This window comes from Tiliqua scincoides, chromosome 3 (assembly GCF_035046505.1).
Source record: "Tiliqua scincoides isolate rTilSci1 chromosome 3, rTilSci1.hap2, whole genome shotgun sequence".
Taxonomy (NCBI): domain Eukaryota; kingdom Metazoa; phylum Chordata; class Lepidosauria; order Squamata; family Scincidae; genus Tiliqua; species Tiliqua scincoides.
In genome coordinates this window covers 34241817-34268297 of record NC_089823.1, presented here as the reverse complement: position 1 = coordinate 34268297, position 26481 = coordinate 34241817, and the positions used below count along the sequence as shown (strand labels likewise).

The window sequence follows — 26481 nt, the reverse complement described above, 5'->3', positions numbered from 1 at the left end:
CCAATTTTTGGTGGTTTGCAAAACTGACAGAGCAGTTTAGGCTATGTGCATCAAAGGTCGAACAAGCTGCTACTTGGGGAGAGCACTGCTGCCCAGTCGCCATTATAGCCACAACCCTTGGCAGCTATAAATCAGGCAGCAGCCTGGGATCTCTAAAAAGTTTGAGAACCACTTCATTAGAGTGCATATTTGCCAGATGTCATGATTTAAAGACTGATTCCAGTAGTGTAGCTTGGGGGGGGCAAAACAGTAAGTACTGCAGATGCTACAATGCACTGTGTAAGCAGCCCCTACCACTTGCTGTCGGAGCCGTTCCGGGCAACAATAGCAATGTGCAGGTGCTTGCCAAACCAAACAGTATCTCCTGCTCATTGCCAGCACTGCCCAGAATGTTTCCAGTGGCAAGTGGAAGGGGCACCAGTAGACTTACCATTTTGCCCCCCCCCCACCATTATGCTCCTGACTGGTTCCACTTCTGTGGTGATTTTGTATTAAGTTGTTTAGAAAAGCATAATAATGTTATGCTCTGATGGGCTTGCTAGAAATGTTTTAACAAATTGCTTCCCACGTAGTAGAAGGTAAAGCACTCTGAAGATTGAAGGCTCATAAGAAAGTGAATCTGCATTGTGGTGTAAAGCCTAGCTGATATTACATAAATATGAAATGGTAATATAGCAGCATTGGTAATACCTTGTCGGGGCCCCTCCCAGATGCCCTGACCCCCGACTTACCCAGGAGCAGGCACCCCATGCCCAGGGTGGAGAGGCTTCACCGCCCTCGAAGGGGGCAAAGCCAGTTGGCTCACCTCAACCAGCCAGAGGGGGCTGGCAGGGCCAACAAGGAACACTGCAGGAAACAAGCCAGGAACAGGAAAGGCCTTTTCTGCCCCACCTGGAGGAAGGGGAGGGGCCAAAGGGGGGCAGGCTTGCTCCATAAAACAGGGATGAGAGGCAGTCAGTGTGAAGCAGGGAGCTGTGAGGTCAACAGCTCCTGCTCCTAGGCCAGGTTTGGCAGCCCTACTAGGGAGGAGGGCAAGGGTGCTGGAACCCCCTCCCCCTCCAGCCAATCTGAGGCCTCCCTGGGGAGGAACAAGCCTGCTCCAGGCCCCTCCAGGGGAAGGCCCCTACATACCTGCTGTAGATTATCTTCCCTCTGATTGTGGCTATGACACACAGGCACTCATAGTTTGGGGATATCAGTTTGTTCGGTTCCTTCCAGGTCTGTTATTTGACTGCATTCCCATTCACTGACTATACAAATACTTATTAGAAAGTAGAGTAGCTGGAGCAGTACTGAAATAAAGGAATTTGTTTAGCCTACTTAAAAAAAAAAGTCAAACCACATGCTGATTTAAAAGGTATTGTAGAAGCATCTGCTCACTACACAATTTTTCAGTAAGAATGAGTCATTAGCATCACATTATTAAAACTGGGGGATTATTAAAACATTATTAAAACTGGGGGATGCAGGGGGAGGGGCAAGAGGGGCTTGTGGGTATCTGGAAATTGGAGAAGGACCAGTGGTGAGACAAACGGGATGCAGGGGGAGGGGCAAGAGAGGGGCTTGTGGGTATCAGGAAATTGAAGAGGGAGCAGTGATGAGACAAACGGGTAGATGAGCCTCGTCAGCCTGGAAAGGCAGCTCATCTAAGAGAAGGTAAACTCTGATCTCAAACCTCCACTGCCTTTTGGCTACATCCAGTTGTGGAAAAGGCTTCAGGAGTCAGCCTCGAGGCAAAATCAGGAGCCGGAGTCCCTGAGGCAGTTTGTGGCTGTACACAGTCACGCTCTGGCAACTCCTGCGACGCCGCTGGAACCAACCGTATTGGCTTCTGCCTTTCCATTGGATCATTCCAGCGACGTGGAGAGGGGGGATTTGCTGCATGGGTAACAGCCTATCCTCCATACCTTCGTTACCCAGGCTTCGCGCACTGGAGAGGACAATCCAACTTCGCCATACGGCGTCGGCACAACACGGGAAGCAGCAGTTACCGGTTATAAGTCTTCGCTCGATTGGCATAGAGCGTGACGCCAGGGGCTGCTTCCGACGGTGGGAGAGATCATTGCATCTCATTGGGCAGCTACCGCACGCCTTAAGCTGGGCAGTCCCCAGCCAGTAAGGTGTTGCCTCGCCACGGTCCGTTAACCTCATGGGGTGCGTGGGGTTTAGGGTGAAAACCGACAAGCGGATCGACAACTCTGCACCATGCAATAAAAACTGAAAACTCCTGCCCTAAAGCTGGGCACCTGGAACGTAAGGACAATGACACCTGGCTTCTCTGATGACCTGCAAGAAATAGACGACGCACGCAAAACAGCTGTCATCGACATGGAGCTGAGCAGACTGCAGATGGACATCGTCGCCCTTCAAGAGACGAGGCTTCCAGATTCCGGATCTGTCAAGGAGAGAAATTTCTCATTTTTCTGGCAGGGAAAACCACCAAACGAAACCAGGGAACATGGTGTTGGCTTTGCGGTCAGAAATACCCTGCTGGAATCCATCATCCCACCTACTGTGGGAAGTGAAAGAATTTTGTCCCTGCAGCTCCAGTCATCAGCAGGACCTGTCACTCTCATCAGTGCTTATGCACCGACGCTGTCGTCTCCAGCAGAAGCCAAAGACAAATTCTATGATGAACTGGCCACCACTATCAAGAAGATCCCCGTAAAAGAGCCATTATTCATCCTCGGCAATTTCAGTGCTAGAGTTGGTGCTGATAACAGTTCGTGGCCCACTTGCTTAGGTCAGTTCGGCACTGGGAAGATGAACAAAAATGGCCAACGCCTGCTAGAGTTTTGCTGTCTTCACGGTCTCTATGTCAGCAACACATTCTTCAACACGAAGCCCCAACATAGAGTCTCCTGGAGACACCCAAGATCAAAGCACTGGCACCAGCTCGACCTGATTCTCACCAAATGCCTTCCCAGCATCAAGATCACGCGCAGCTATCAGGGTGCTGCTTGCAACACCGACCGTTCCCTGGTGTGCAGCAGAGTGAAACTGCAAACAAAGCGACTGTACCACACGAAAAAGGAAGGAAGACCTCGCATTGATACCAGCAAGACCCGGGATCAGAGAAAAGTGGAGGAATTTGCACGAGCGCTTGAGGAATCTCTTCCAGGCCCGGTCGATGCAAACGCATCCAACAGATGGGAACATTTCAAGAATGCCGTTTACAACAACGCCTTGTCCATATTCGGCAAGAAGACCAACAAGGCGGCAGACTGGTTTGAAGCCCACTCTGAGGAGTTGACACCAGTCATTGAGGAAAAGAGGAGAGCTCAAGCAGCATACAAGGCCTGTCCCAGTGAGCGCAACCTGCAGGTCCTCCGAGCTGCTCGAAGCAAAGTCCAGCAGACTGCCAGGAGATGTGCTAACGGCTACTGGCTCCAGCTCTGTTCCGAGATACAGATAGCAGCTGACACGGGCAACATCAAGGGGATGTATGATGGTATCAAGCAGGCCCTAGGTCCAACACAGAAGAGAATTGCCCCTCTGAAGTCTGCCACAGGCGAGGTCATCAGGGATCGGACCCAGCAGATGGAACGCTGGGTGCAGCACTACTCTGAGCTATATTCCAGAGAAAGTGTAGTCACTGAAGAAGCACTGAACAACATTGAGTGCCTGCCTGTGCTGGAGGAGCTTGACAGTGAACCAACCCTAGAAGAACTTCATGTGGCCCTGGACTCCCTTGCCTTTGGCAAGGCACCTGGAAAAGACAGCATCCCTGCTGAAGTCCTAAAGTGCTGCAAAGAGATCATCGTCACTGAGCTGCATGAAATCCTCTGTCTCTGCTGGAGAGAAGGTGGAGTACCTCAAGACATGAGGGATGCAAACATCATCACGCTGTACAAGAACAAAGGCGACAGGGGTGACTGCAATAACTACCGTGGCATCTCTCTCCTTAGCGTTGTAGGAAAGTTGTTTGCCCGAGTTGCACTAAAGAGGCTCCAGGTACTTGCAGAGAGCGTTTATCCAGAAGCACAGTGCGGATTCCGAGCCAACAGGTCCACCACTGATATGGTATTCTCCCTTAGACAACTGCAGGAGAAATGCAGGGAACAGCGACAGCCACTCCTTATAGCCTTCATAGATCTCACGAAGGCCTTCGACCTGGTCAGCAGGGATGGCCTCTTCAAGATTCTCCCCAGATTGGATGTCCACCCAGGCTCCTCAGCATCATCAGATCCTTCCACAAGGACATGAAGGGCACTGTTGTCTTTGATGGCTCCACATCAGACCCCTGTGACATCCGAAGCGGCGTGAAGCAGGGCTGTGTTCTTGCACCAACCTTGTTTGGGATTTTCTTCGCTGTCCTGCTGAAGCATGGCTTTGGAACCGCAACAGAAGGCATCTATCTCCGGACCAGATCAGACGGAAAGCTCTTCAACCTCTCCATACTGAGAGCAAAGTCCAAAGTCCAGCTGAAATGTCTGCATGACTTCCTCTTTGCCGACGATGCAGCTGTCACTACCCACTCTGCCAAAGATCTCCAGCAGCTCATGGATCATTTTAGCAAGGCCTGCCAAGAGTTTGGACTGACGATCAGCCTGAAGAAAACACAGGTCATGTTTCAGGATGTGGACTCACCTCCCTGCATTACAATCTCTGCGCATGAACTGGAGGTTGTCCATGACTTTGTATACCTTGGCTCAACGATCTCCGACACTCTTTCTCTCGATACCGAACTAAACAAACGCATCGGTAAAGCAGCTACCACGTTTTCCAGACTCACAAAGAGAGTCTGGTCCAACAAGAAGCTGACGGAACATACCAAGATCCAGGTCTACAGAGCTTGCGTCCTGAGTACACTTCTGTACTGCAGCGAGTCATGGACTCTTCGCTCACAACAGGAGAGGAAACTGAACGCTTTCCACATGCGCTGCCTCCGACGCATCCTTGGCATCACCTGGCAGGACAAAGTTCCAAACAACACAGTCCTGGAACGTGCTGGAATCCCTAGCATGTATGCACTGCTGAAACAGAGATGCCTGCGTTGGCTCGGTCATGTCGTGAGAATGGATGATGGCCAGATCCCAAAGGATCTCCTCTATGGAGAACTCATGCAAGGAAAGCACCCTACAGGTAGACCACAGCTGCGATACAAGGACATCTGCAAGAGGGATCTGAAGGCCTTAGGAGTGGACCTCAACAAGTGGGAAACCCTGGCCTCTGAGCGGCCCGCTTGGAGGCAGGCTGTGCAGCATGGCCTTTCCCAGTTTGAAGAGACACTTGGCCAACAGTCTGAGGCTAAGAGGCAAAGAAGGAAGGCCCATAGCCAGGGAGACAGACCAGGGACAGACTGCACTTGCTCCCGTTGTGGAAGGGATTGTCACTCCCGAATTGGCCTTTTCAGCCACACTAGACGATGTTCCAAAACCACCTTTCAGAGCGCGATACCATAGTCTCTCGAGACTGAAGGTTGCCAACATTAAAACTGAAAGTTGTATTGTTTTTTAATGGGCCTCTGAGCCCTTCAAATGGGCTGATCCCACCCTTCCCAGGTCTGATCCATTCCCATTCCATCCACCTCTGGCCCAGAAACACTGCCTCTCCTCTGCCCTCCCCAAGCACTGCTTTGCTCAACTCTGAACTTACCTCTGCTGGTGGCCAGGATTCAGCACTGGTGGGCTGGCGCAGGCTGTCTTGCTGGCAATACTTGCTCCAGTTTGGCATAAAGCACTTTATAGTGCTTTTACGATGACCTGCACTAGCATTGCGACCGCTACGCCAGCACTTCTGCTGATTAGGATTGTGCTGCCAGCCTCTGGAAAGCTACAGCGAGAGATGTAACATTTATTCAGGCTTTTTCAACTTGATAGCAACTTAGATTTGTCCATTTTGGTATTAGGAAATTATTTCTCTCTCCAATTCTGTACTTTGAGATGTTTTTTTCTAATATTTGATAGGAGGGATTGACCAGCAGAGTTCTGTAACCTGCATGTTAATTGTAACTTCTAGCCTAGACTTGAGATCCCCTTCTCAAGCCATTCTACAGTACCCTAATTTTATTTGTTTTTTTGTTTTTTGGCTGGTTGTGGAGAGACCTTGTGCAAACATTCTTTCCTAATGGATTTCTCAAATGTACGAGCAGCCATGCAATCAAAGGCAGGTGTCACGTCAAATACCTTCTCCAGTGAAACGTGATCCATCCCGCTTGATCTGGTATACTCATTCTCACTTTTAAAGGGCCTCTCTGTTAGCTGCTTAGCTTCTGAGAACACAGTGTGAGCTCAGGGTCTAGTGAAGGAAACTAGCTCAGCAGACAGAGAGGACGCGGTCTAGCCGCTCAGCAAGAAACTTTTTTCTTGCTCTCTGGAGTAAACTTTGAAAGCATAGCTATATCTGCAAATCTGTTGTATTCATATGTTTTTCTCCAATATTGTATTTCCAATGAAACATTAGGACAAGTGTTGTCATAAATTAGAATGTGATTCCAAAAAGAGTGAAACTGAACAAGTGTCCTCCTATTCGTACGGGTTTAGATTTTGTACAACAGTGAAATTATATAGCTTTGTTATAGTAGACTCTGAATTGACTGCTCCTAAAGTATTCATTCATCTTAAAAATTAGTATCTTTGCTCCAGGGCTGAAGGGGAGGTAAATTAAACAAATCCCATTGAATGCAATTTTGAGGTTTGCATTTCTAAAATTCTATGGTATGCCAAATGAAAACATATCAAAGCGCTGGGCAAGTAGGTTGTATCCTCTCCATAGTTGCTTGATCTTGTAGATAACTTTTACCTAGTTTCAGCCTCTGTCAGCCCAATCTTATCTGGAGCTTATAGTAGCAGGTCATGAGATCCATCACTGTGAGTTCCAGGCCGAAAGCCATATTTCTGTTGTGTGCTGAGGCCACCTGTGCAAATGGCTAATGGTCCTATGAGCATGTCAGTGGCTCACAGATGCCCTGCTGAAGGTAGGCTGGGTAGGTGGGCTGGGGAGTATGTAGGAAGTAGGGGAGGATTGGAATGGTTTGGGGGAGGGAGCAGGCCAGGAAGGGGGGCAGGAGGGGGGAGATTTCAGTGGCATCCGTGCATATCAAAGTCTTATCCCGTTTTCCCTGCCCCAAACTGCCCCCTCAATCTCTGCAGACTTATGCCAGCTAAATAGCTGGAATAGATCCAAGGGGACCCATTGGAGGCCTAGTGGCCTATGGAGATGTAAGTAACAAATATTTTAACTTACCTCTCCTGGGCTGTCTGGTGTTCCCCGCCAACCCACCCCTGTGGTAGCATGCAGGGCACACTCCATCAGAAAACACTATGGGCTGGCAAGGGATGGGACTCGGCCCTGTATACTATCCAAAATCAATGCAATCATCCCTGGCATTTTTTACTTTTAATTTATGAAGAGAGATGTCAGTTTTATTAAGTAACGATTAGCTTGCATTTAATCCTTGACATCTTTTGAAATGTTTTCGAGTATAGTTCTTTCCTGCAGTACCTTGACAAACTCTCGATGGAGTTAGTATCATTCATACGTTAATGAATTAGAGGAGGCCTAAGAAGTAATCCCATTTTTTGAAGTAAAACACAACCATCTCCCTTCCTTTTTTCAATTCCAGAATCTTCCCCCAGTGACAGACCAAGTGCATGATTTGCATGTAGAAGGTGCCAGGCTCAGCATTTCTGTTTATGAGGATTATAGATTACAACACTGACAAGATGTGCTGAGAGACTAGAAACCTGTTCTCAGTCAGGGTTAACAGTGCTGAGTTAGAAAAACCATATTGTTCACCCTTTGTGAGAAAGCAACTTATCACAAAATATTAACAATTCATCATAAACTCTTTTCAGGGAAGAAATTTTGAACCAAAAGGAAATTATTGGACCTATAAAGAGCATTCTCTGCAGAGCAAAAAATCTGCTGAGGACTTAGTCAAAGACTGCAGGCTTCAAGTCATATGGTCAGAAGTAGCCCAATTTCTGAATCTATTCTCTTGAAAATGGTGTAGCAGTCATCTCCAAAATGTGTCTTTAAGTCAGGGGTGCCCAAACCCCGGCCCTGGGGCCACTTGCGGCCCTCGAGGCCTCTCAATGCGGCCCTCAGGGAGCCCCCAGTCTCCAATGAGCCTCTGGCCCTCTAGAGATTTGTTGGAGCCCTCACTGGCCCGATGCAACTGCTCTCAGCGTGAGGGCGACTGTTTGACCTCTTGCGTGAGCTGTGAGATGAGGGCTCCCTCCTTGAGCTATTTCAAGACCTTCATTCAATCATATAGTTCATCTTTAATATATTCATTTATGTAAACTTATGTAAATTTATTCAAATTTAAATGTAAATTAACCCCCCCCCGGCCCACGGACACAGTGTCAGAGAGACGATGTGGCCCTCCTGCCAAAAACTTTGGACACCCCTGCTTTAAGTTATTTAGCATAGTAGTTTCAGTATTCTGTTGTGTGGGTGATGCTCAACTGCCTTTGCTTCTTCTAATACAGTTAATCAAGTACCCATTTACATTCTGTTGATTGGAATATGATTATCTCACAATGAGACAAAGCTAAAAATCTATGAATGATTACTTGGAAATAAACCCAGTTGAAATCAACTTCCAAGTAATGAGGTTAGAATCCGGGGTTGCAATTCAAAACATTTTGGACTCTTGTAATTGTATATTCCAATAAATTGGCTGTTTCTGTGAAATTAAGAATGAATAGTATAATCATCATCTTCGTTGTTATCTGCCTGTAAACCACTCAGCTCAGGCTAATGACATAGCATTAAATCTATGTTATTGAAAGTTGATAGATAATTATACTATTGCGCTAAGAAAGGCGCCTGGCTCATATTGTTTTTATGCTGACAGTAGGGATTCCTTGTGGTCAGAAGAGCAGCTTATCTTGCAAAATGATGTGATCAGCTATTTTGATGTTTTTTGCTTATAATTTCAAGAGTTCTGCTAAACTGTCAAAAGAATTTTAATACCAGTCTGCACTTGGTGGTTGGTCCCAGAGAAATTAGATATGAAGAAGAAAGTGATAGGCAGGAGGAACATAAATTGACAAGCAGAAAATTAGGGCTGTGCAATTTTTTTCCACTGAGAAAGCACCAAGGGAGGAAATTGTAATTTTTGCTTCAAATTGGTGACATGGTACCTTTGCCCACTGGCTCTGTACTGATTGCACAAAGCATAAATACGATCAGTGAATCATCAAACAGCTACATATGCTCCAGTTCTTGGATCTAAGAGTTGATGATATTATCCAACAGGAAAAATGTAAATGATCTTCATTTCATAACATGTACAAGTCCTGGAGAGTATCACTCCCTTGGCTGTTTTTTTTAAATTGCTCCTGTTGGCCTGTTATGTCTCTATGTGTAAAGGCTAACTGTCCTCTTACTGTTCTCTTAACAGATCTCAAAGACTTTAAATATGAAGGCCAGCATGTGATCGAAGTTGATGAGGGCAATACAGCTGTGATTGCATGTGATCTTCCTGAAAGCCACCCAAAGGCCCAAGTTCGCTACAGTGTGAAACAAGAATGGCTGGAGGCTTCCAGAGGTGAGCTATGGCTAGAAAAGAAGAAGAAAAAATGGGAGTAGTTGCCTCCCATTTTATTCCACACTTTCTTTCTAGTCTGTTTTGCCTTTAACCTATATCCCCTGACTGTGTCTTAGAGCTGTTCTGTGCAGCCATTATTCTGAGTTCTGCAAGCACTGGAAATTAGACATAGGCCTTCACGACTGCATGTGTTGGTCCTCCTTTACTTAGTAGTTTCTTTCTATTCTCATGACACTAAAATGTAGCTGTGAGAGGTTGTCTGGTTGTCATATGTTTTCCAGGAGATCTGCAACTGAGTTTTAGTTAGCCCTGTTGTCTTGTCTTTATTCTTCCTACCACTTACCAGTTATTTTTTTCCTCCCAAACACAGTTGAAATTTCTTCCAGCTCCTATTATATTGTGTTAATTTGTTGTCTGAAATGTGCTAAATGCTGCACCATCCAGAGGTTCCCTGCTTGTGGAAATAGCCCTGAATAATTTCCTCCTCTATCTTAACAGACAATTACCTGATCATGCCTTCTGGAAATCTTCAGATAGTCAATGCCAGTCAAGAGGATGAGGGAACTTATAAATGTGCAGCCTACAACCCTATCACCCAAGAAGTGAAAACCTCTGTGTCTAGTGAGAAACTGCGTGTGAGACGTAAGTCACCCATTATAATTAAGATTGGGCTGGATGTTTGTTTAACAACCTAATCACATAACAACAGGGAGCAGAGACGTATCCCTTTTGTTAAGTTACTCACACCTACGTATATTTGTGTTTCCTGGATAAATTCTCCCTTTATGTCGGTGTTCCCATTTTAAAGGTATCCACAAACATGTTCTGCGTTTAAAGTGAGCAACAATTTTAAAATCAGCAGCACTTAGGAAATGATCCCTCTTTGCCCTCTGCTACCTTTCTCCTTGCTGATGAAGATTGCTTGCTAACCTTGACTATCCAGTGTTTTCATAGCTCACCTTCCTGAGAACATTGTTGTGAAGTTAAATGATTTATTCAGTTGTGAATGCATCCCAAGCCTGCTAGTGGCATACCTGGAGCAGTAAGTTTTGCAGGGCACATCAATGTGCTGTGTAAGTGGCCCCTCCCCCTCACTTTCAGATATGTTCCAGGAAGTGAGAGCAACGCAGAGGTATCTCCTCCACGTTGCTTTCACCTACCAAAATGGCTTCGAAGGTCGGGGGGGGGGCTGTTTACATGGCACACTGAGGTGCCTGTAAAATCATTTTCCTGGATAAATGATTTTCCCCCGGGAATGCCGCTGGCTGGCACACTCCTTCCTCAACCCCAGTCCCTTTCCTACACTGTTTGCATAGCTGAGAATTCTCATTTCTTCAAATCATGTTTCCATTGTTTCTGTGAACCCAGGGGTTGTGATTTAACATTGGTTTACAAACCATACTGTGAAACCAGAGTTTGAGTTTGGTTTAATGATCTGGCTTGTAAGCCAGAATTAAATTACAGTTACTAGTTTCATATGAGCTGCAGATCTATGGTTTAAAGAACCATAAAGTAAGCATTATAGCTCTGCATCAGAGTCAAGGAGTAAGGGCAGATGGGAGAAAAGAGCTTATGGGCCCATTAAGGTTGCATTCCTGATCCTAACTACCCATAGTTAGTAAATTGAATGAACTAATCCTGAGTTGCTGAAACTCTGTCACATGCTGTAACATCCCATATAGTGGTTGTTGGAAGCAATAAGCTTTTCTGCCCATTTAGTGCATTTTGTGTATCTTTGGTGTTCTACAGGAGTGCCTTACTTTTCTCTATTGATTTATCTCTCCCTGTTGTAGGCTCAACAGCTGAGGCAGCTCGCATAATTTATCCCCCTGAGACTCAGACCATCATTGTCACCAAGGGTCAAAATCTCATTCTGGAATGTGTGGCTAGTGGGATTCCACCTCCTCGTGTTACATGGGCTAAGGATGGCTCCAATGTCTCTGGCTACAACAAGACCCGGTTCCTTCTCAGCAATCTACTGATTGATACAATTAGTGAGGAAGACTCCGGGACCTACAGCTGTATGGCTGACAATGGAGTGGGTGAGACTGGAGCAGCAGTCATACGCTACAATGTTCAAGTATTTGGTGAGTACAGCTATAGGGTCTTTCCTCTTAAACACAGCAGCTACAACTATGATAAGAACATACGAAAAGCCCTGCTGGATCAGGACTAGGTCCCATCTAGTCCAGCTTCCTGTATCTCACAGCAGCCCTCAGGGAGCACACAAGCGAGCACACAAAACCACAAGAAACTTGCATCTCGCTGCCACTCCCCTGCATCTGGCATTCTGTTTATCCTCGCACCCCCCAATGAAATCACCAGACTATACTTGGGTATAACATGGACCACTTTACTAAACACAGATGTCCAATTTTTAATGCATGAAACTTACTGAATACACCTTCCTTCCCTCACCAGACTGGGATAGGCGAAAAAACTGAAATTTTCAGCCAATTTAGATCCAGTGTTCTGATCCAGAGAGTGTTCTGAGTAATCTCATATGCTTGTTATTTTCAAGACTGCTGCTGTTGTCATTTTTTAGAACTGCTGATTGTGAATACTCCTAATACTGCTTATCAATGCTGAATTTTAATGCTCATAAACAAGAGAGGCCAACTAGATTTCATTTAGGGGCCTCAGGGCGCAATCCTAACCAACTTTCCAGCACTGACATAGCTTTGCCAATGTGGCATGCACTGCGTGCTGCAGTGGGGAGGCCATTAAGGTGGCTTCCTTAAGGTAAGGGCATGCTTGTTACCTTACCTTGGGGACTGCATTGTGGCTAAGTCAGTTTTGGAAAGTTGGTTAGGATTGCACCCTAACTTTGACAGCCGTCACCGCCCCATCTGACAAAAGGGCTCTCCTGTCAATAAAATGGAGAAAGTCATGCTGCTGTTTTCTTTACATTTGCAAAGAACCTATCTAGCTACACAAGGGGTGGGCAACAGCAGGCCCTGGGGCCAAATTCATTTCCTGAAAAATTCCCATCTGGCTCCAGCATAGCACCTGATCCCAAAAACCCTCCCTTTCCCCACACACAATGTACCTCCGTCACTTTCTTCCAATCTGAAGTATAGGCAAAGGGCTCTTAATCCAATGTGCCCCAGAGTCAACAACAAGGGAGGTTTTCCTCAAACCTTTTCCTTATGCACACCAGCTGCGCATTCCCAACTAATATTCCCAGTTAGATGGAGATTGCCCATCTCCTAAGGCAGTAGAGCTACCTTGTACATACTTGACCCAATTGTCCCAGAGCTAGCTGCTGCCAAGGATATTGTTATCCTCATACGTCCATGTTCATAACTGAGGTGTGTTCATAACATCTTCAGATATTTCATAGTAACTTCAATTTCTGTTTTAGAGGGTCACACTTACACTGCCCCCAAATAATTTGAAATGTAACTGTGTTTCCTTTTCAGAACCTCCAGAGGTTAGCATGGAACTATCTCAGCAGATCATCACATGGGGTCAAAGTGCAAAGTTCACTTGCAAGGTTCGAGGAAACCCCCAGCCAACAGTTGTGTGGCTGCGTAATGCAGTTCCTCTCTTCTCCAGTCATCGAATGCAGCTGTCCCGGAAAGCTTTGAGGGTCTCCAGCGTGGGGCCTGAGGATGAGGGAATATATCAGTGCATGGCAGAGAATGAAGTTGGAAGTGCACAGGCTATGGTACAGCTGAGAACTGTCCAGCCTGGTAAGTCTTCAGGAAGTTAAGTGGGTTCATGGAAGGCTGTGAGTGCTCTCGGTGTTTATACCATGTCAAGCAACTGAATAATAATACTTAATATTTATTTAGTGCTTTCTGAGTGTGTAGAGGACTTTGTGTTCATTATCACAATGTTATCCTTAAAAGCAACCCTATAATGCAGGGGTTCTCAAAGTGTGAGTCATGACACCCAGGGAAATCAGAAGCAACATGGAAGAGGGTTGCAGAGCTATGATGAACTAGGTTCGGTCCCTGGAATCTTCAGATAGGGGCTGGTTAATAATAATAATAATAATAATAATAATAATAATAATAATAATAATAATAATAATAATAATAAAACTTTATTTTTATCCCGCCCTTCTCCCAAAAAGGGACCCAGCCCTTTTTAAGATCCCTTAAAAACCCTGGTTAAGACCCCTATTTGAGACCCTGGAAAGCTGCAGCTACCTAATTTAAATTTTCCAATAAAAATACAATTTGTAAAGTGACCATCAGCCCAATCGTACTGGTCTTTTACACTGGTGGAACACATGCTCTGTAAGTGTAAATAGCTTTATGGATGTCGCAAGTGCAGCAGTGTCAGTATGCATGAACTGGCTGCTTCCACAAGTGGTAACTGGCCAGGTTCATATGAAGATAGGTGCCGAGTGTCTGTTGGAGCAGGTAAGGCAGTGCAGGCGTCAAGAGGAAGGGGGAGAGGGGGTGGAACATGGCGGAGCGGGGCGGAATGGGGAGGTGGTGGGAAGGAGGATGGTTTAGGCCCAGTGGTGGCAGCACCCACCGAATCCTAATCTCCTTCCCAGGCCCAGTTCGCCTGCATGGGTCAACATGAACCTGTGTCATCCATAGAGGTGGCACAGGTCCAAGCTGACTCGTAGCTGCTGCTGGAGCTTACCCTGAGGCAAGGAAACAAATGTTCCTTTACCCCAAGGAGGCCTTAATTCCCTCAGCTCCCATGCTGAAACTTCCTTGCAAGATAAAATAGAAGCCCCGTAGGGGCCACTGCATCAGCACTCAGGGTGCTAGGATTGGGCTGTAGATACGGAACCCAGCTCCCATTCCTGGGGAGAACGGAGCAACTTCAGATCGCTCCATTCTCCTCGGACTTGTGCCACCTCAAGAGGTGGTGGGAGTCCGACGAAACCCATAGGGACCAGCGGCCCTTACCTAGGGGTAAAAGGAAAAATTTCCCTTTGCCTCTGTTATGGCCACTATCCTGCGCTTGATACAGCACAAACCTCTTGGCTTGCCTGTTCCAGTGCAGGATAGGATTGCGCCCTTAATTTGATAATGACAATACTTATTTATTTAATGTATTTCTGCCCTACCTTTCCAGTCAAAAACCTCTCAAGGCAACATACATTAAGAATACTGGGTAACATCCCAATCCTATCCACACTTTCTTGGGAGTAAGCCTCACTGACTCTAGTAGGACTTACTTCTGTGTAGACATACATAGGATTGGACTCTTAGTGCTTAATTTCCTGTTGTCTCCTTTTGTAAACTTGGATCATAGCATCAAACTGAGAAAGCAGCCTAATGCTCATGGAGAGTCTGTGTTAATGTCTGTATTTAAGATATATCTTTCCTGACTTTGGGGAGTGAGATGGTATCAATTTTAAGAAGCGTGTTGAATGTTTTAGGATTTTGCGCATTTGCACAAATGTTTAAAAAGACTTCCCTCTTTCAGAAATAACTCTGAAACCACAGCGCGGCTCTGTTGCAGACTCAGCTCAAGCTGTCACGTCGCCTACCAAGCTTAGCAGCAGTGACAAACTTCTGAAAGACAAAGCCGTACTCCTAAGACCCAGGCCTACCACACCAGCGGTGTCTGCTCAGTGCACTACCAAAGGACTGGTGTCTCTAGCGGAGGCCCCTGTCATCCTTAGCTCTACCCGAACAACTAAAACTGATTCCTATGATCTAGTGTGGAGACCACGGCATGATGGCAAAGCCTCTGTCCTCTACTATCTCATAAAACATCGCAAGGTTAGCACCTTCAGACTTCCTTTTTAAAAAAAACCCAAAAAACTTGGTTATGCATATACCTTACATTGCTTTTGTATTTTTAGTCTTCGTGCTTCCTTTATGTCACTATTATTCTGAAACTCTTAAGTGAGGTCCATACCAGATACAAGTTATTGCATGGAAAAAATGCATCTGTAAATCACATCTGTCAATGTCAACACGCAGAGGATTTGCAACAGCATATTCACTCCAATTCAAGAGTTTCTTTATGGCAGAAGCTGCACTGGTTCCTCTTCCAATGTTGTCAGTCATCCTTTGACAGACTTCCATTGTCTGCACATATCCCAGCAACACTTGCCTACTGAAAGGGATTGGAATTTCCCCTGGGGGGTTTGCCCTTCTGAGGGCAGAAAACTTCCTGGTTCAGGCATATTATGTGATTTGCGACTCCATCATGGTAACCCTCATCTCTTGAGTTCTGTATCTTCCATGTGAGTTTTGAACATAAGATGCATGAAAGGGTGGTTGTGTGACCCCTCAGTGACATGACCTCCTAGTGCTTCCCCCTCCCCCTTCAGCTGCCAAGTCTTGGCAGAGCTGGACAGGTAAGTTGTTGTGAGTTTGCAACCATATGTTCAAAATCCACATGGAAGATACAGAACTCATAGAAGAAAAAGTGAAAGGGTATTGGCTATAGAAGAAAGAAACTCACCTTTGTATGGCATCCAAATGTGCGGTTATTCTGTGGTGAATGCTAATTTCCATTTGGGTTTCTGCAAATTTGGTCTGGACCTGAGTGATAACTAGAGCAGACAAAACTAATGGATATCTGGGCTTTTCTCTCGGCGAAGATTGTTCAAGTCATGACCTGTGTTAATGCTGAACTCATCCCTCTCTGTAAGACACAGAGCTGCCCCCAGTCACATACCAAGGAATGATTCCAGACCAGTATGAAATCTTGGCTTGCAATTTGTCCTTTCTTCCTTTTTGACTCATTTGGGTTCCTCTTTTATCCCAGAGCTTCACCTGGAAGGTTCTTGGGTCAGAGGAAGTCACCATGGGTCACTGCACTTAGCGCTAACATGTCTCCAGCACAGAGCAAATTCTCAGCTGGAGACTCTTTCTTGTGTCTTAAAGGCCTTTGGGGTGGTGGGGGGTGGTGGTGGTCTGTTCCTTGTAACTCTTACATTGTTGTCATTTGTGTACTGGAAACCAAGCAGATACTTGGAAATGTGCTTTCTCTAATGAAGAAAAGTTTAGCAAAAACAAATTGACGTGACAGTTGGAACTGATTTTCACACAAATAAATTGTGGGATGTGCCCACTTAAGATATAGATGCATTTCAATGGAGCACTCAGGTGCCATCTTTGCTAACTAAGAGCCCAATCCTATGCATGTGTACTCAGAAGTAAGTCCCATTAGAGTCAATGGGGCTTACTCCCAGGAAAGTGTGGATAGAACTGGGCTGTAAATTACTTGGACCACTTTGCAATTTTTAACTGAAGATCACACCAAAAATTTATTAGGCAAATTTGTGTGTGTGTGTGGATAGGAAGACTTGCATCAAACGAGCCTGCATTAGAGCCACAGAAGCCACATTTAGAACACAGTTTGAACATTATGCTTTCTGCTCAGAATTACCTCAGCCTGGATATGAAGTGGTGTGGAGACAGGAGAGTGAGCATAAGCATTGCCTAATGAGAATAGTGGCCCAAATGGGTACATGAATTAGGTCAGGGGTCATTTTGGCGAGAGGATCACATCAAATATCAGGCATGGTGCTGAGGGCCAGAAAAAAAATTTAAATATAAAATTTATATCAGTAAATAGAGATGAAACTTAGATGAGTGAATAAATGAATGAGTGGGGTCATTCATTCCAACTCTCTGGCCCTTAGAACACCCTCCAGATGCAACCAGAGCACAGTTCCAATCATGTTTGGCCAAGTGGGCCAGAGGCTTTCAGGGGACAAGAGGCTGTCCATGGGCCGGATTGAGGCTGGCTGTGGACCGGATCTGGCCCCCGGGCTGGGGTTTGGAGACCCATGAATTAGGTGAATAGAGAAGTAGTAACACAGGGGATTTTGGACTGGGCAAGTATACCCAATGAGGTCTCTAGGTTGGGGCGGGCATGGAAGACCCTGGAAATTTAGAAGCAGAAGGTGATGTTTAAGTCTGGGAAATGATTGATCTGGTATGCTGCAACGTGTGCAACACTTAGACTTAATATTTCTGAAGTATTGAGCATTGTTTTTGGTTACATAAATGTTGAGTACTGCTAGGAACACAGCATTATATTCTGAACAAAACTGATAGCTGTGTTTGCGCTGTTCATGGAATCAAAAGGCAGGTTATAAATTTAAAAGTGAAGCAGAACAAAGGAGGAGATTTTAAATGAGATTTTAAATCTTAGCCTGCTGTGTTATCTGTAGATGAATGTTCAAAACCACTGTATGTGTATGCTGATCCAACAGCAAGCACATCATAACTCACCACATCAGAACAATTGGCTCCCAAATGAATCAGCAGTTTCACTTTCCTTGGTCACCAATCCCTTCTCCCTCCCAGCTGTCTTAACACTCCTTAAGGAACCCACTGCTCTCTCCAGATCCCTCAGACAAGACAACAAAAACAGAATGAGAAATGTTAATCCATCAACTTCAGGTACTCAGATGAGTGACAATCAGTTCAGGCATTTCCATGTTTCCATATTGCAAACTCATTTATTTGCAGAACAAGGTCATGTTGGAATGCTAACTTCCTGCTGGAAAAATTTTGCCCTTAGAGTGGTAGAGTGGTATTTAGGACCTAAATAAGGTTGATACATGAAAAACCCTCTCCCTATAAGACATTGCTAGATCCTTTTGTTTAACTCAGCTGAAAGATTAAAGGTATTGGTATCTGATTCACAAAGGACTGTCTTAAAAAATATTCTGCATGATCACTGCCCCCCCCCCAAAGAGATCCCTTTTATACATGCAGAAGATGTGGATGTAGAAATACTTTTGACTTTTGATGCTTGGCCATTCAATCCGATCTCCTGCCAGCCCATAGCATGCAGCACTGCCAACAGAACATGCGCTGCATGCTATGGTGGTGGTGGGGACCAGACATCCTTGGAGAGTTGAGTAAAAACCTTATTACAACCCCATAGGCTGTGTGGCCTCCAATGGGTCTCCTTGAAGCTATGCTAGTTGTTTAGCTGGTCTAAGTCTGATGTACCTCGGGGGGGGGGAGGGGGTTTCAGGCTGGGAAAGAGGGATAGGATCTTGGTGTGTGCTGCTGCTACTGAGATTCTCCCCTTCTCACCCCCGAACTACCCCAGTCCTCCCCTGAACTGCTGACTCCACCTTATCTGCTCCATTGGGGTGTCCAAGAGCCATTGGTGTGCACATGGAGCCTCCATTCATTGTGCCAGTGGCTCAAGAGTGCATGTTGGCAGCACAGGTTTTGTGCCACTGGATCATGAGATTTGTCAGCATAAGTCTATGATAGGATTAGGCCATGAAAGTGTTAGACATTTGGTCAGTTCACTAGAAATGGCAAAATCATTTTAGGGGGAAGTGCCAGACAGCTCTGGAACCATGAGCTAGCATATGAGAGTAGTTGTGCATGATCGAAACTAGATTTGGTTCATAGTTAATGCATAGTACTAAAACTTGGGGAGGGAGGGTTATCAAATACCAGAATTCAGGCAGCTGCCTTTGGTAGACCCAGAGTGCTGTTTGTTTCACAGTACAATTTTGTCCCCTGTTTCTTAATGATAAAAAATGACACTGGAGCCCTATTCTAGGCAGTGCGTGGTGCTGTTTTCTCTTTTAGGACAGGTGACACCAAACTGTAATGTTTTGGTAAGTGACAAGGTAAGGCAGGTAGAGAAGGTGTACAGATTGTATGTCTTGAAGGAATAGTTCCTTCAGGATGTTGATTTTCCTTGCCCATTTTCAATTCTTAACTGACTGCTTTGTGATGATCATATGTGGTGTTATTTCTAGACATTGCTTACTTTTGTCAGGGAGTGCCTTGAATTTCTCAGCTACAACTGTTTGCCTATGGAGATTTTGTTTTTTAGGTCACACGACCAGGCAATTTTATTTTCCAACTCTAAAATGCTCTTAATAGTGTTTCCTATGAATATGGCACATACCATACAGAGTACTTCAGGTGGTGATAATGTAAAAAGAGAATTGTGCAAAGTAGGTTGCGAGAAGTGACCCCTTCTGTTTCAGCTTTAGCCAAAACCTGCATTTTTACTCTTTATAAATGGGAGTGCCTGGAATCCATTGACAGCTGCTCTTGTTTCTTGCTCTTCTACAGGTTATGAATTCATCAGATAGCTGGACAGTCAGGGATGTCCCTGCCAATCAGCATCGCTTGACGCTAACAAAATTGGATCCAGGAAGTTTGTATGAAGTGGAGATGGCTGGATACAACTGTGCTGGAGAAGGCCAGACAGCCATGGTGACTTTCAGAACTGGTAAAGATTATGTACTTTTTTCTCAAGACACATTTGATCTTGTGAGGAGAAGCATGGACCTGGTCTGACAGCAGAGAGTTATACAGCTTACAAATGAGCATTGCTTACTTCTTTCTAGTAAATGTTTATGTAACAAGATTAAGTCTTTCTGACTGACAGGACAACTTCATTCAGAGAATCTTCTTCTTCTTCTAGCTGCATACTTTGGTGGATTAGAACTTGGTGATATACTCTTGCGTCTCCCACTATATGTACCTGAGGATACCATGTTCCTTTCTGTATCAACACATATTATATGCTTTTGTATGTATGAACTTGGTCAAAATGATAATTGTCTTTAGGGAAAAATGTACAATTTGAACGACTGAAAATTAGGCACATTTCCATAAACGCTCAACCGGTTTACCACATGTGTGTTAATAAAACCCATTTAGGTTCTTGAGTTGTAAGCTTCCACAGAGTAGTGGTAATACTGCTCTGTTAGTGCAGTTGTTACTAAATATCACTGCCTCACAGCAATTTTCATAACATTTTTTTTCTTTGTTTAGGGCGACGATCAAAACCAGATATTGTTGCTAGTAAAGAACAGCAGATTCAGAAAGATGACCCTGGCACCAGCACTCGGAACAGCAACCAATCAGACAACACTCGGCTATCACGTAAGGCCATGTCATCTTTGTAGCCAAAGGGGGTTTTCAAGTTCAGAAGACGGATTGAGTGATTGGAAAAAGTTTCACATTAGTAAGAAAAAGAGAATGATGTCAGAAGCAGCAGAATGAGACTTTGCTTAAATTTGTTGCTTCTCTTCAGTTCAAAAAATGTATAAACTGTATTTTCTTGATTTATATCCAACCTTTCTCCCCAAAGGGCACTCAGTGTGGCTCACAACACATTTAAAATGTACAAAACTATAAAATACATAGAAAACCATATTAAAACTCAAACAGCAGCAGTAAAGCAATCAGTTGTAAAACCATTAATGTCTGGGACACAAAAAGAAGAGACTCAAACATCCATTATTGGGACACCTTTAACCAGGACATAGCTGTCTAGGACACAGTGGTCCTATCACTGAGGCAGTTCCATCTACTGAAGGGACTGGCTGCAACACTGCTCCTGTAGTCTGAAACTGGAAAGTGACTTTCTATCTGTTAACATGACTGTTCTGTTAATTATAGCTCCAGAGGCTCCAGATCGCCCCACAATCTCAATTGCATCTGAGACATCAGTCTATGTGACTTGGATCCCCCGTGGGAATGGAGGATTCCCCATTCAGTCGTTTAGAGTGGAATATAAGAAGCTGAAGAAGCTAGGGGACTGGGTGCTTGCCACCAGCGACATTCCACCTTCTCGTCTGTCTGTCGAAATAATGGGATTAGAAAAAGGTAGGATACCTTCTTTCCCCAGCACACATGCTTTCTGTGACTTTTGAAAGAGTGTAGTCTTTATAATTGTTTTGTACCATGTCTATAAAACATTGTTTATGCCAAGTAGAAGAGGTCATTTCAAAGTTGATGGGTGATTCCTTTTCCTCTTTCAAGAAGGGATGCAATCCCACAGATGCTGTGTTGCATCTTTCATTTGTTTTGCAGAGACCAAAAAATTCTCAAGAAGCTCCAGGATCACTCTCTCATAGTCATATTATACACAATTGTGCATAATGGTGACCCAACAGCCCTATTTTCAGACATGAAAAGCTACTTCAAGAGGGAGCAGTTGGGAGTTGGGAAACAGAGGGTGAGGAGCACATAACCTTTTACCTACCCACCATTATCCCATTCCTTGAAATATTTCTCCCTGCAGTGGTTCAAACACATATTTGCCATCTCACAAACAGCTTTTTGAATCCTTTCGAAAGAAAAATAGATTTCACCCACTCTACTCCAACCTCCACCTTCAACCTCTCTACTTCTACACTCTCCAAAACAGGTTTACATTAAAAAAAAAAAAAGTGACTGGGGGAGGTTGCTGTCAGACTAATATTGCTCTTGTTTTATTGTCTCTTTCACATATTTAGAGTCAGGAAGAAAGTGTGATCTCTTGACTATCCAGACTGGGCAACAGGTGAAGAGTTTAAAAAAGTGGCCTGGAAAAAAAACTGAAATTAAGCTTTGCTGTGTTTTGTTTCTTAGGCTATTGGGGCAGGAAGCAACAATTCTGTGATGTGTCTATTTGCCACCTGTTAATATGGAGTGGCTCAGTTTTCAGGAAGAGATTAACAAGAGTATCACCAAGACCAAATGTCACTCCACTGCTCACCTTTTTTCTCCATTGTTTTCCCATTTCATATTCTAGGCATCTCCTACAAATTCCGGGTGCGAGCATTGAACATACTAGGGGAGAGTGAACCAAGTGCTGCATCTCGACCGTATGTAGTGTCAGGCTATAGCAATCGTGCATACGAGCGTCCTGTTGCGGGCCCATACATCACCTTTACGGATGCTATCAATGAGACTACCATCATGCTAAAATGGATGGTAAGCGGTAGAGACAAGGTTTGGGATCAGGGTGCAAAGGACAGGAGAGGGGTATGTTTTTTAAATCTGCACAGTATTTGTCATAAGACAATTTCAGTTCATGTGACCAATCTTGTTCAGTTTCAAATATGAATCATTCGTACAGAACGACCTTAAATTTCTCTGCAGTTTCACTTCTTGTTCTAATATTTTGCACAGCTGACTTGGAGACTTCCATACATTTTCTGTGGTCTGTGTCCTCAAATCTATGCACACAACCTGACTTTATTGAACTTGTAGTTAAGATATTTGGAGATCATGGTGTTTAATTTATAAGTGCCACAACTGGTATTATTTCCTTCAACATTTCAGTTGCCCACCAAAATGCAGCTTTAACTGAGTGACCTCCCCCCACCCCTTTTAGTCCTTTTTAGGTAGAGGAAAAAGAAAATTCCTTCTTGATTACTAAGGAAGAGTCGAGTTGTCATTCTTTTTGAAACAGCATGTTTCTTTGGAAGTTCCCTCCACCAATTCCTTTCCTATGTAAAAATCAAGGGCAAAAGTTTCCCACATCTTACAGTGGTTATAAAGGCAACACAAATGTATGACAGCAATGTCACTAAACAGCGTAGATAATATTCTGGTGAGTTTCTGTTCTATGTACATACATTTCACAAAGTTGGGAAAAAATACCTTGAAGTATGATACCACACGAAAGTACCATCTCAGATGAGTTGTGGACGAGGTAATGCAGACAGGAAACAAATCTGTGCAGAAGACTTGCCAATACAGTACTTATGTCCTGCTTTGGCAAAGAGCAATGGAAAGACTCTTTAAGATAAATGTGTTCATGTCCCCTCAAATGCTACATATTGGCAGTCCTACACTTTACAAGTTCATGCTTCTCTAGAAGATAATAGGAAGAAGGGATGAGTAGATGAAAGAATGGATGTATCAAAAAGAGGATGGAGATAGGATGGAGAGAGGGAGAGAGGTGGCAAGGGGTACATAGCTTAGTGGCACAGTACTTGCTTTGTATGCATCTATAAACGTCCTTGATTAAATCCCTGGCATTTCCAGTTAAATGATCTCTAGGATCAGGGCAGGGTAGACAATACTATATGGTCCTCTGCTCAGTTTGGGTGTGATGTGAATAGCAGCCTGAAGATGAAGCCCATGAGACTGGTATCTGCCCCACTCTTTTAAGACCTTAAGGCCCAAATCCTAACCCACTTGGTGGGCATTTGGTGGGCCGCTGTGAGATACAGGAAGCTGGACTAGATGGGCCTATGGCCTGATCCAGTGGGGCTGTTCTTATGTTCTTATGTTCACTTTCCAGCATTGGCATAGCTATGCCAATGGATTGCTGCATCCTGCAGTTGGGAGGCACTCACAGAGGCCTCCTCAAAGTAAGGGAATGTTTGTTTCCTTACCTCGGAGCTGCATTGCCCTTATGCCGGTGCTGGAAAGTGGGTTAGGATTGCACCCTTAATTAAGCAAGATCACATTGACCCAATGTAGCATTTATTAAGCGTTTCTTTCATTGTATTTTCTTAATTCTTTCTTCTGGTGTATTCTGCTCAACTACCAAAAATGATAGGCAGGTTTGAAAAGATTTTTATTTTGTAGGAAAAGCCCTAGGGTCTGGTTTATGGCTTGAGAAGAGAGGCAAGATTGTCTCCATTAAAGGGCTCCCTAATGTCAAAGTGCTTTTTAAACAAGACATCTGAACCTTGGTCACAGGATTAGTGAAGGCACATTCATGTTTCAGGACCAAGTTAAAGCCTGAGCAAAGGACCAAGGTTGTGGTTGCTGTTGGTGAGTTGACCAACATGCTGAATCAGTATGGGAAATCCAAAGAAGAATAACTGGGTAGGAGAAAGGGTTTGCTGAATAGTTCATAGGACCATATCCCTTGCACTTTTAGCAGGTAAACATATTGTGGAGTTCTGATGAAGAGAGTTCCTTACAGCTGCTTGATAGGCAGCTCTTTTGAAGAGCTTGCAAGCCTCTCTTAATTTCTGCCCTTTACTCTTCCCTACAGTATATTTCTGCCAGCAATAACAATACCCCAATTCATGGTTTTTACATCTATTATCGACCAACTGACAGTGATAATGACAGTGATTACAAGAAGGATGTGGTGGAAGGTAAGAAGCAAGGGGTTGACTGGGCTGCAACTGGTAATCATCACAAACTGTCTCTAATGAGATCAAGACTAAGACTTCTAATATTATCATGCTGCTATACAAATTTATGGTGCAGCCACATTTGGAATTCTGTATGCAGTTCTGGTCACTTTGTCTCAGGAAGGATATTACAGAGCTTGAAAAGGTGCAAAAGAAGACAACTAAGGCCCAAATACTAACCCACTTTCCAGCACTGGCATAGTTGTGCTAATGGGACATGTGCTGCATTTTGCAGTTGGGTGGCACTCACGAAAGCCTCCTCAAAGTAAGGCAATGTTTGTTCCCTTATCTTGGAGCCGCATTACGCTTATGTTGGTGCTGGAAAGTGGGTTAGATTGCGCGCTGAGATGATCAGAAGGCTGGAACACCTTCTTTATATGGAAAGGTCACAGTGTTTGGGGAAAAGCAGTTACAGAAGGGGAGATGTGATTGAGATTTGTAAAATTGCGCATGTTATAGAGAGAGTCTCTAGAGAGAAGTTTTTCTCCCTCTATCACAGCCCAAATCAACTTTCCAGCACTGATGCAGCCACAGTGCAGCCCCAAGGTAAGGGAGCAAACATTCCCTTACACTGAAGAGGCCTCTGTGACCCCCCCCCCCCCACTGTTCAAGATGACTATGTACTGGAGACTCAGACTCAGTAGCAATATGCCTCTGAATTCCAGTTGCAATGGCGGTAGAGAAATCTGCCTTTTTCTCCTGCTTGTGACCTTCCCAGAGATAAATCGTGAGTCACTGGGGAAACAGGATGCTGCTCTAGATAGGTCTTTAACTGGATCCAGGAGAACATCTTATATACTGAGCCACCTGCTAAAAAGCGATTTTATGACTCCTTAGTTGAAGGGTTCCAAGATTCAGCTATTTATGACTAGTTGCAGCAAAAGCAAAGCCTTTTCAGAAGGGCATCACAAGGTAATGCAAGGAGGGCACTTCTGAACATTTCTCCATCAGTTTATTACAGTGCAATTCTATACATGTTTTCTCAGCATTTCTGTGCTCAATGAAGCTTATTCTCCAGTACGTATGCATAGGATTGCAGCCTTACAGTGCACTCCTTAGCATATCTACTCATAAGTAAGTCACACAATATTCAGTGAGGCTTATTCCCAAGAAAGTGTTGTATAGGGGTTTCTTTGTGTTTGCCAATAGTTATGTTATTCAATCATATAGAAATCTCTTTATCTAGGCTTAGGAAATATGGAAACTGGAAATTGAACATTTTGTGTGTTTGGTCCCTCTTACTCAGGCGATCGGTACTGGCATTCCATCAGCCACCTCCAGCCAGAGACTTCATATGACATCAAAATGCAGTGCTTCAATGAAGGCGGAGAGAGCGAATTCAGTAATGTGATGATCTGTGAAACAAAAGGTAATTTGTTCAGAGGGGTAGAGACTCCAACCAATTATTTCTGTGCAACACTTCAAAATAGCTTGTGAAGAGATGCAGAAGAAGCCTAGAAATATACTGTTGCAACACAACCTGGAATGCCACCTGGTACCACCTTGAGTCTGCTGCCGCTGCCGCCTCTGCCTCTGCACTACCAAAAATCAAAATCAAAAAGAAACCATGCTCCTCGCCCAGTTTCGTCAAATGTGGAAGTGTGGAACTTCCAGTTTTATTTAAAGGGACTGCGCAAATGAAGGAGTTCCTTTGTTCATGGGGTCCTGACAAATAAAACTAGAAGTCGAGTACTTCTGTGTTTGGAAAAACCACATGAGGAGCATGGTAAGCAACCAGTGATCTGCTTTCCACTCACTTTTAGTGGGCAGAACACAAATCAATGTGGCTCGCATCTGTAGCAGGCTGGAGGGAGGCAGTAGCAGACTGTAGGTCAGCCATTTTCAACCACTGTGCCATGGCGTGCTGTGAATGGTCTGCAGGTGTGCCGTGGAGTTTGGGGAAGCGTCATTTATTAATAGGGCCTTTGGGAGATGTGAGCCTCCCACCAACAGCATGATGTGCCTTGTCAAAAAAGGCAACTTCCTTGGTGTAGATATTATGCGATGAGTGGAATATGTGGTCCAAGTGAAGAGTTTCAGTGAGGTAGTTTACGTAATGAGTTGCGGAAGATGAGAATTTTTCCTCCTCTATGATCCCAAGTAGCAAGAAAATGGTAGCATTAATTAACTGCGAATTCCTAGACTACAGATTTTAAAACTGTAATGTTTTGGTAGGTGC

The 26481-nt window shown here is 44.5% G+C and overlaps 1 protein-coding gene across 1 annotated transcript in view; it reads left to right on the top strand.

Moving 5' to 3' along the window:
* BOC (BOC cell adhesion associated, oncogene regulated) overlaps positions 1 to 26481 on the top strand; it is a 76093-nt gene that overhangs the window by 42821 nt on the left and 6791 nt on the right. The window contains exons 4-14 of the mRNA XM_066619072.1: positions 9356 to 9502; positions 10001 to 10144; positions 11296 to 11589; positions 12925 to 13197; positions 14903 to 15201; positions 19498 to 19657; positions 20206 to 20316; positions 20836 to 21042; positions 21953 to 22134; positions 24158 to 24263; positions 25549 to 25671. Coding sequence (XP_066475169.1) covers positions 9356 to 9502; positions 10001 to 10144; positions 11296 to 11589; positions 12925 to 13197; positions 14903 to 15201; positions 19498 to 19657; positions 20206 to 20316; positions 20836 to 21042; positions 21953 to 22134; positions 24158 to 24263; positions 25549 to 25671 — 2046 coding nt within the window. The remainder of the gene's footprint in view (positions 1 to 9355; positions 9503 to 10000; positions 10145 to 11295; positions 11590 to 12924; positions 13198 to 14902; positions 15202 to 19497; positions 19658 to 20205; positions 20317 to 20835; positions 21043 to 21952; positions 22135 to 24157; positions 24264 to 25548; positions 25672 to 26481) is intronic.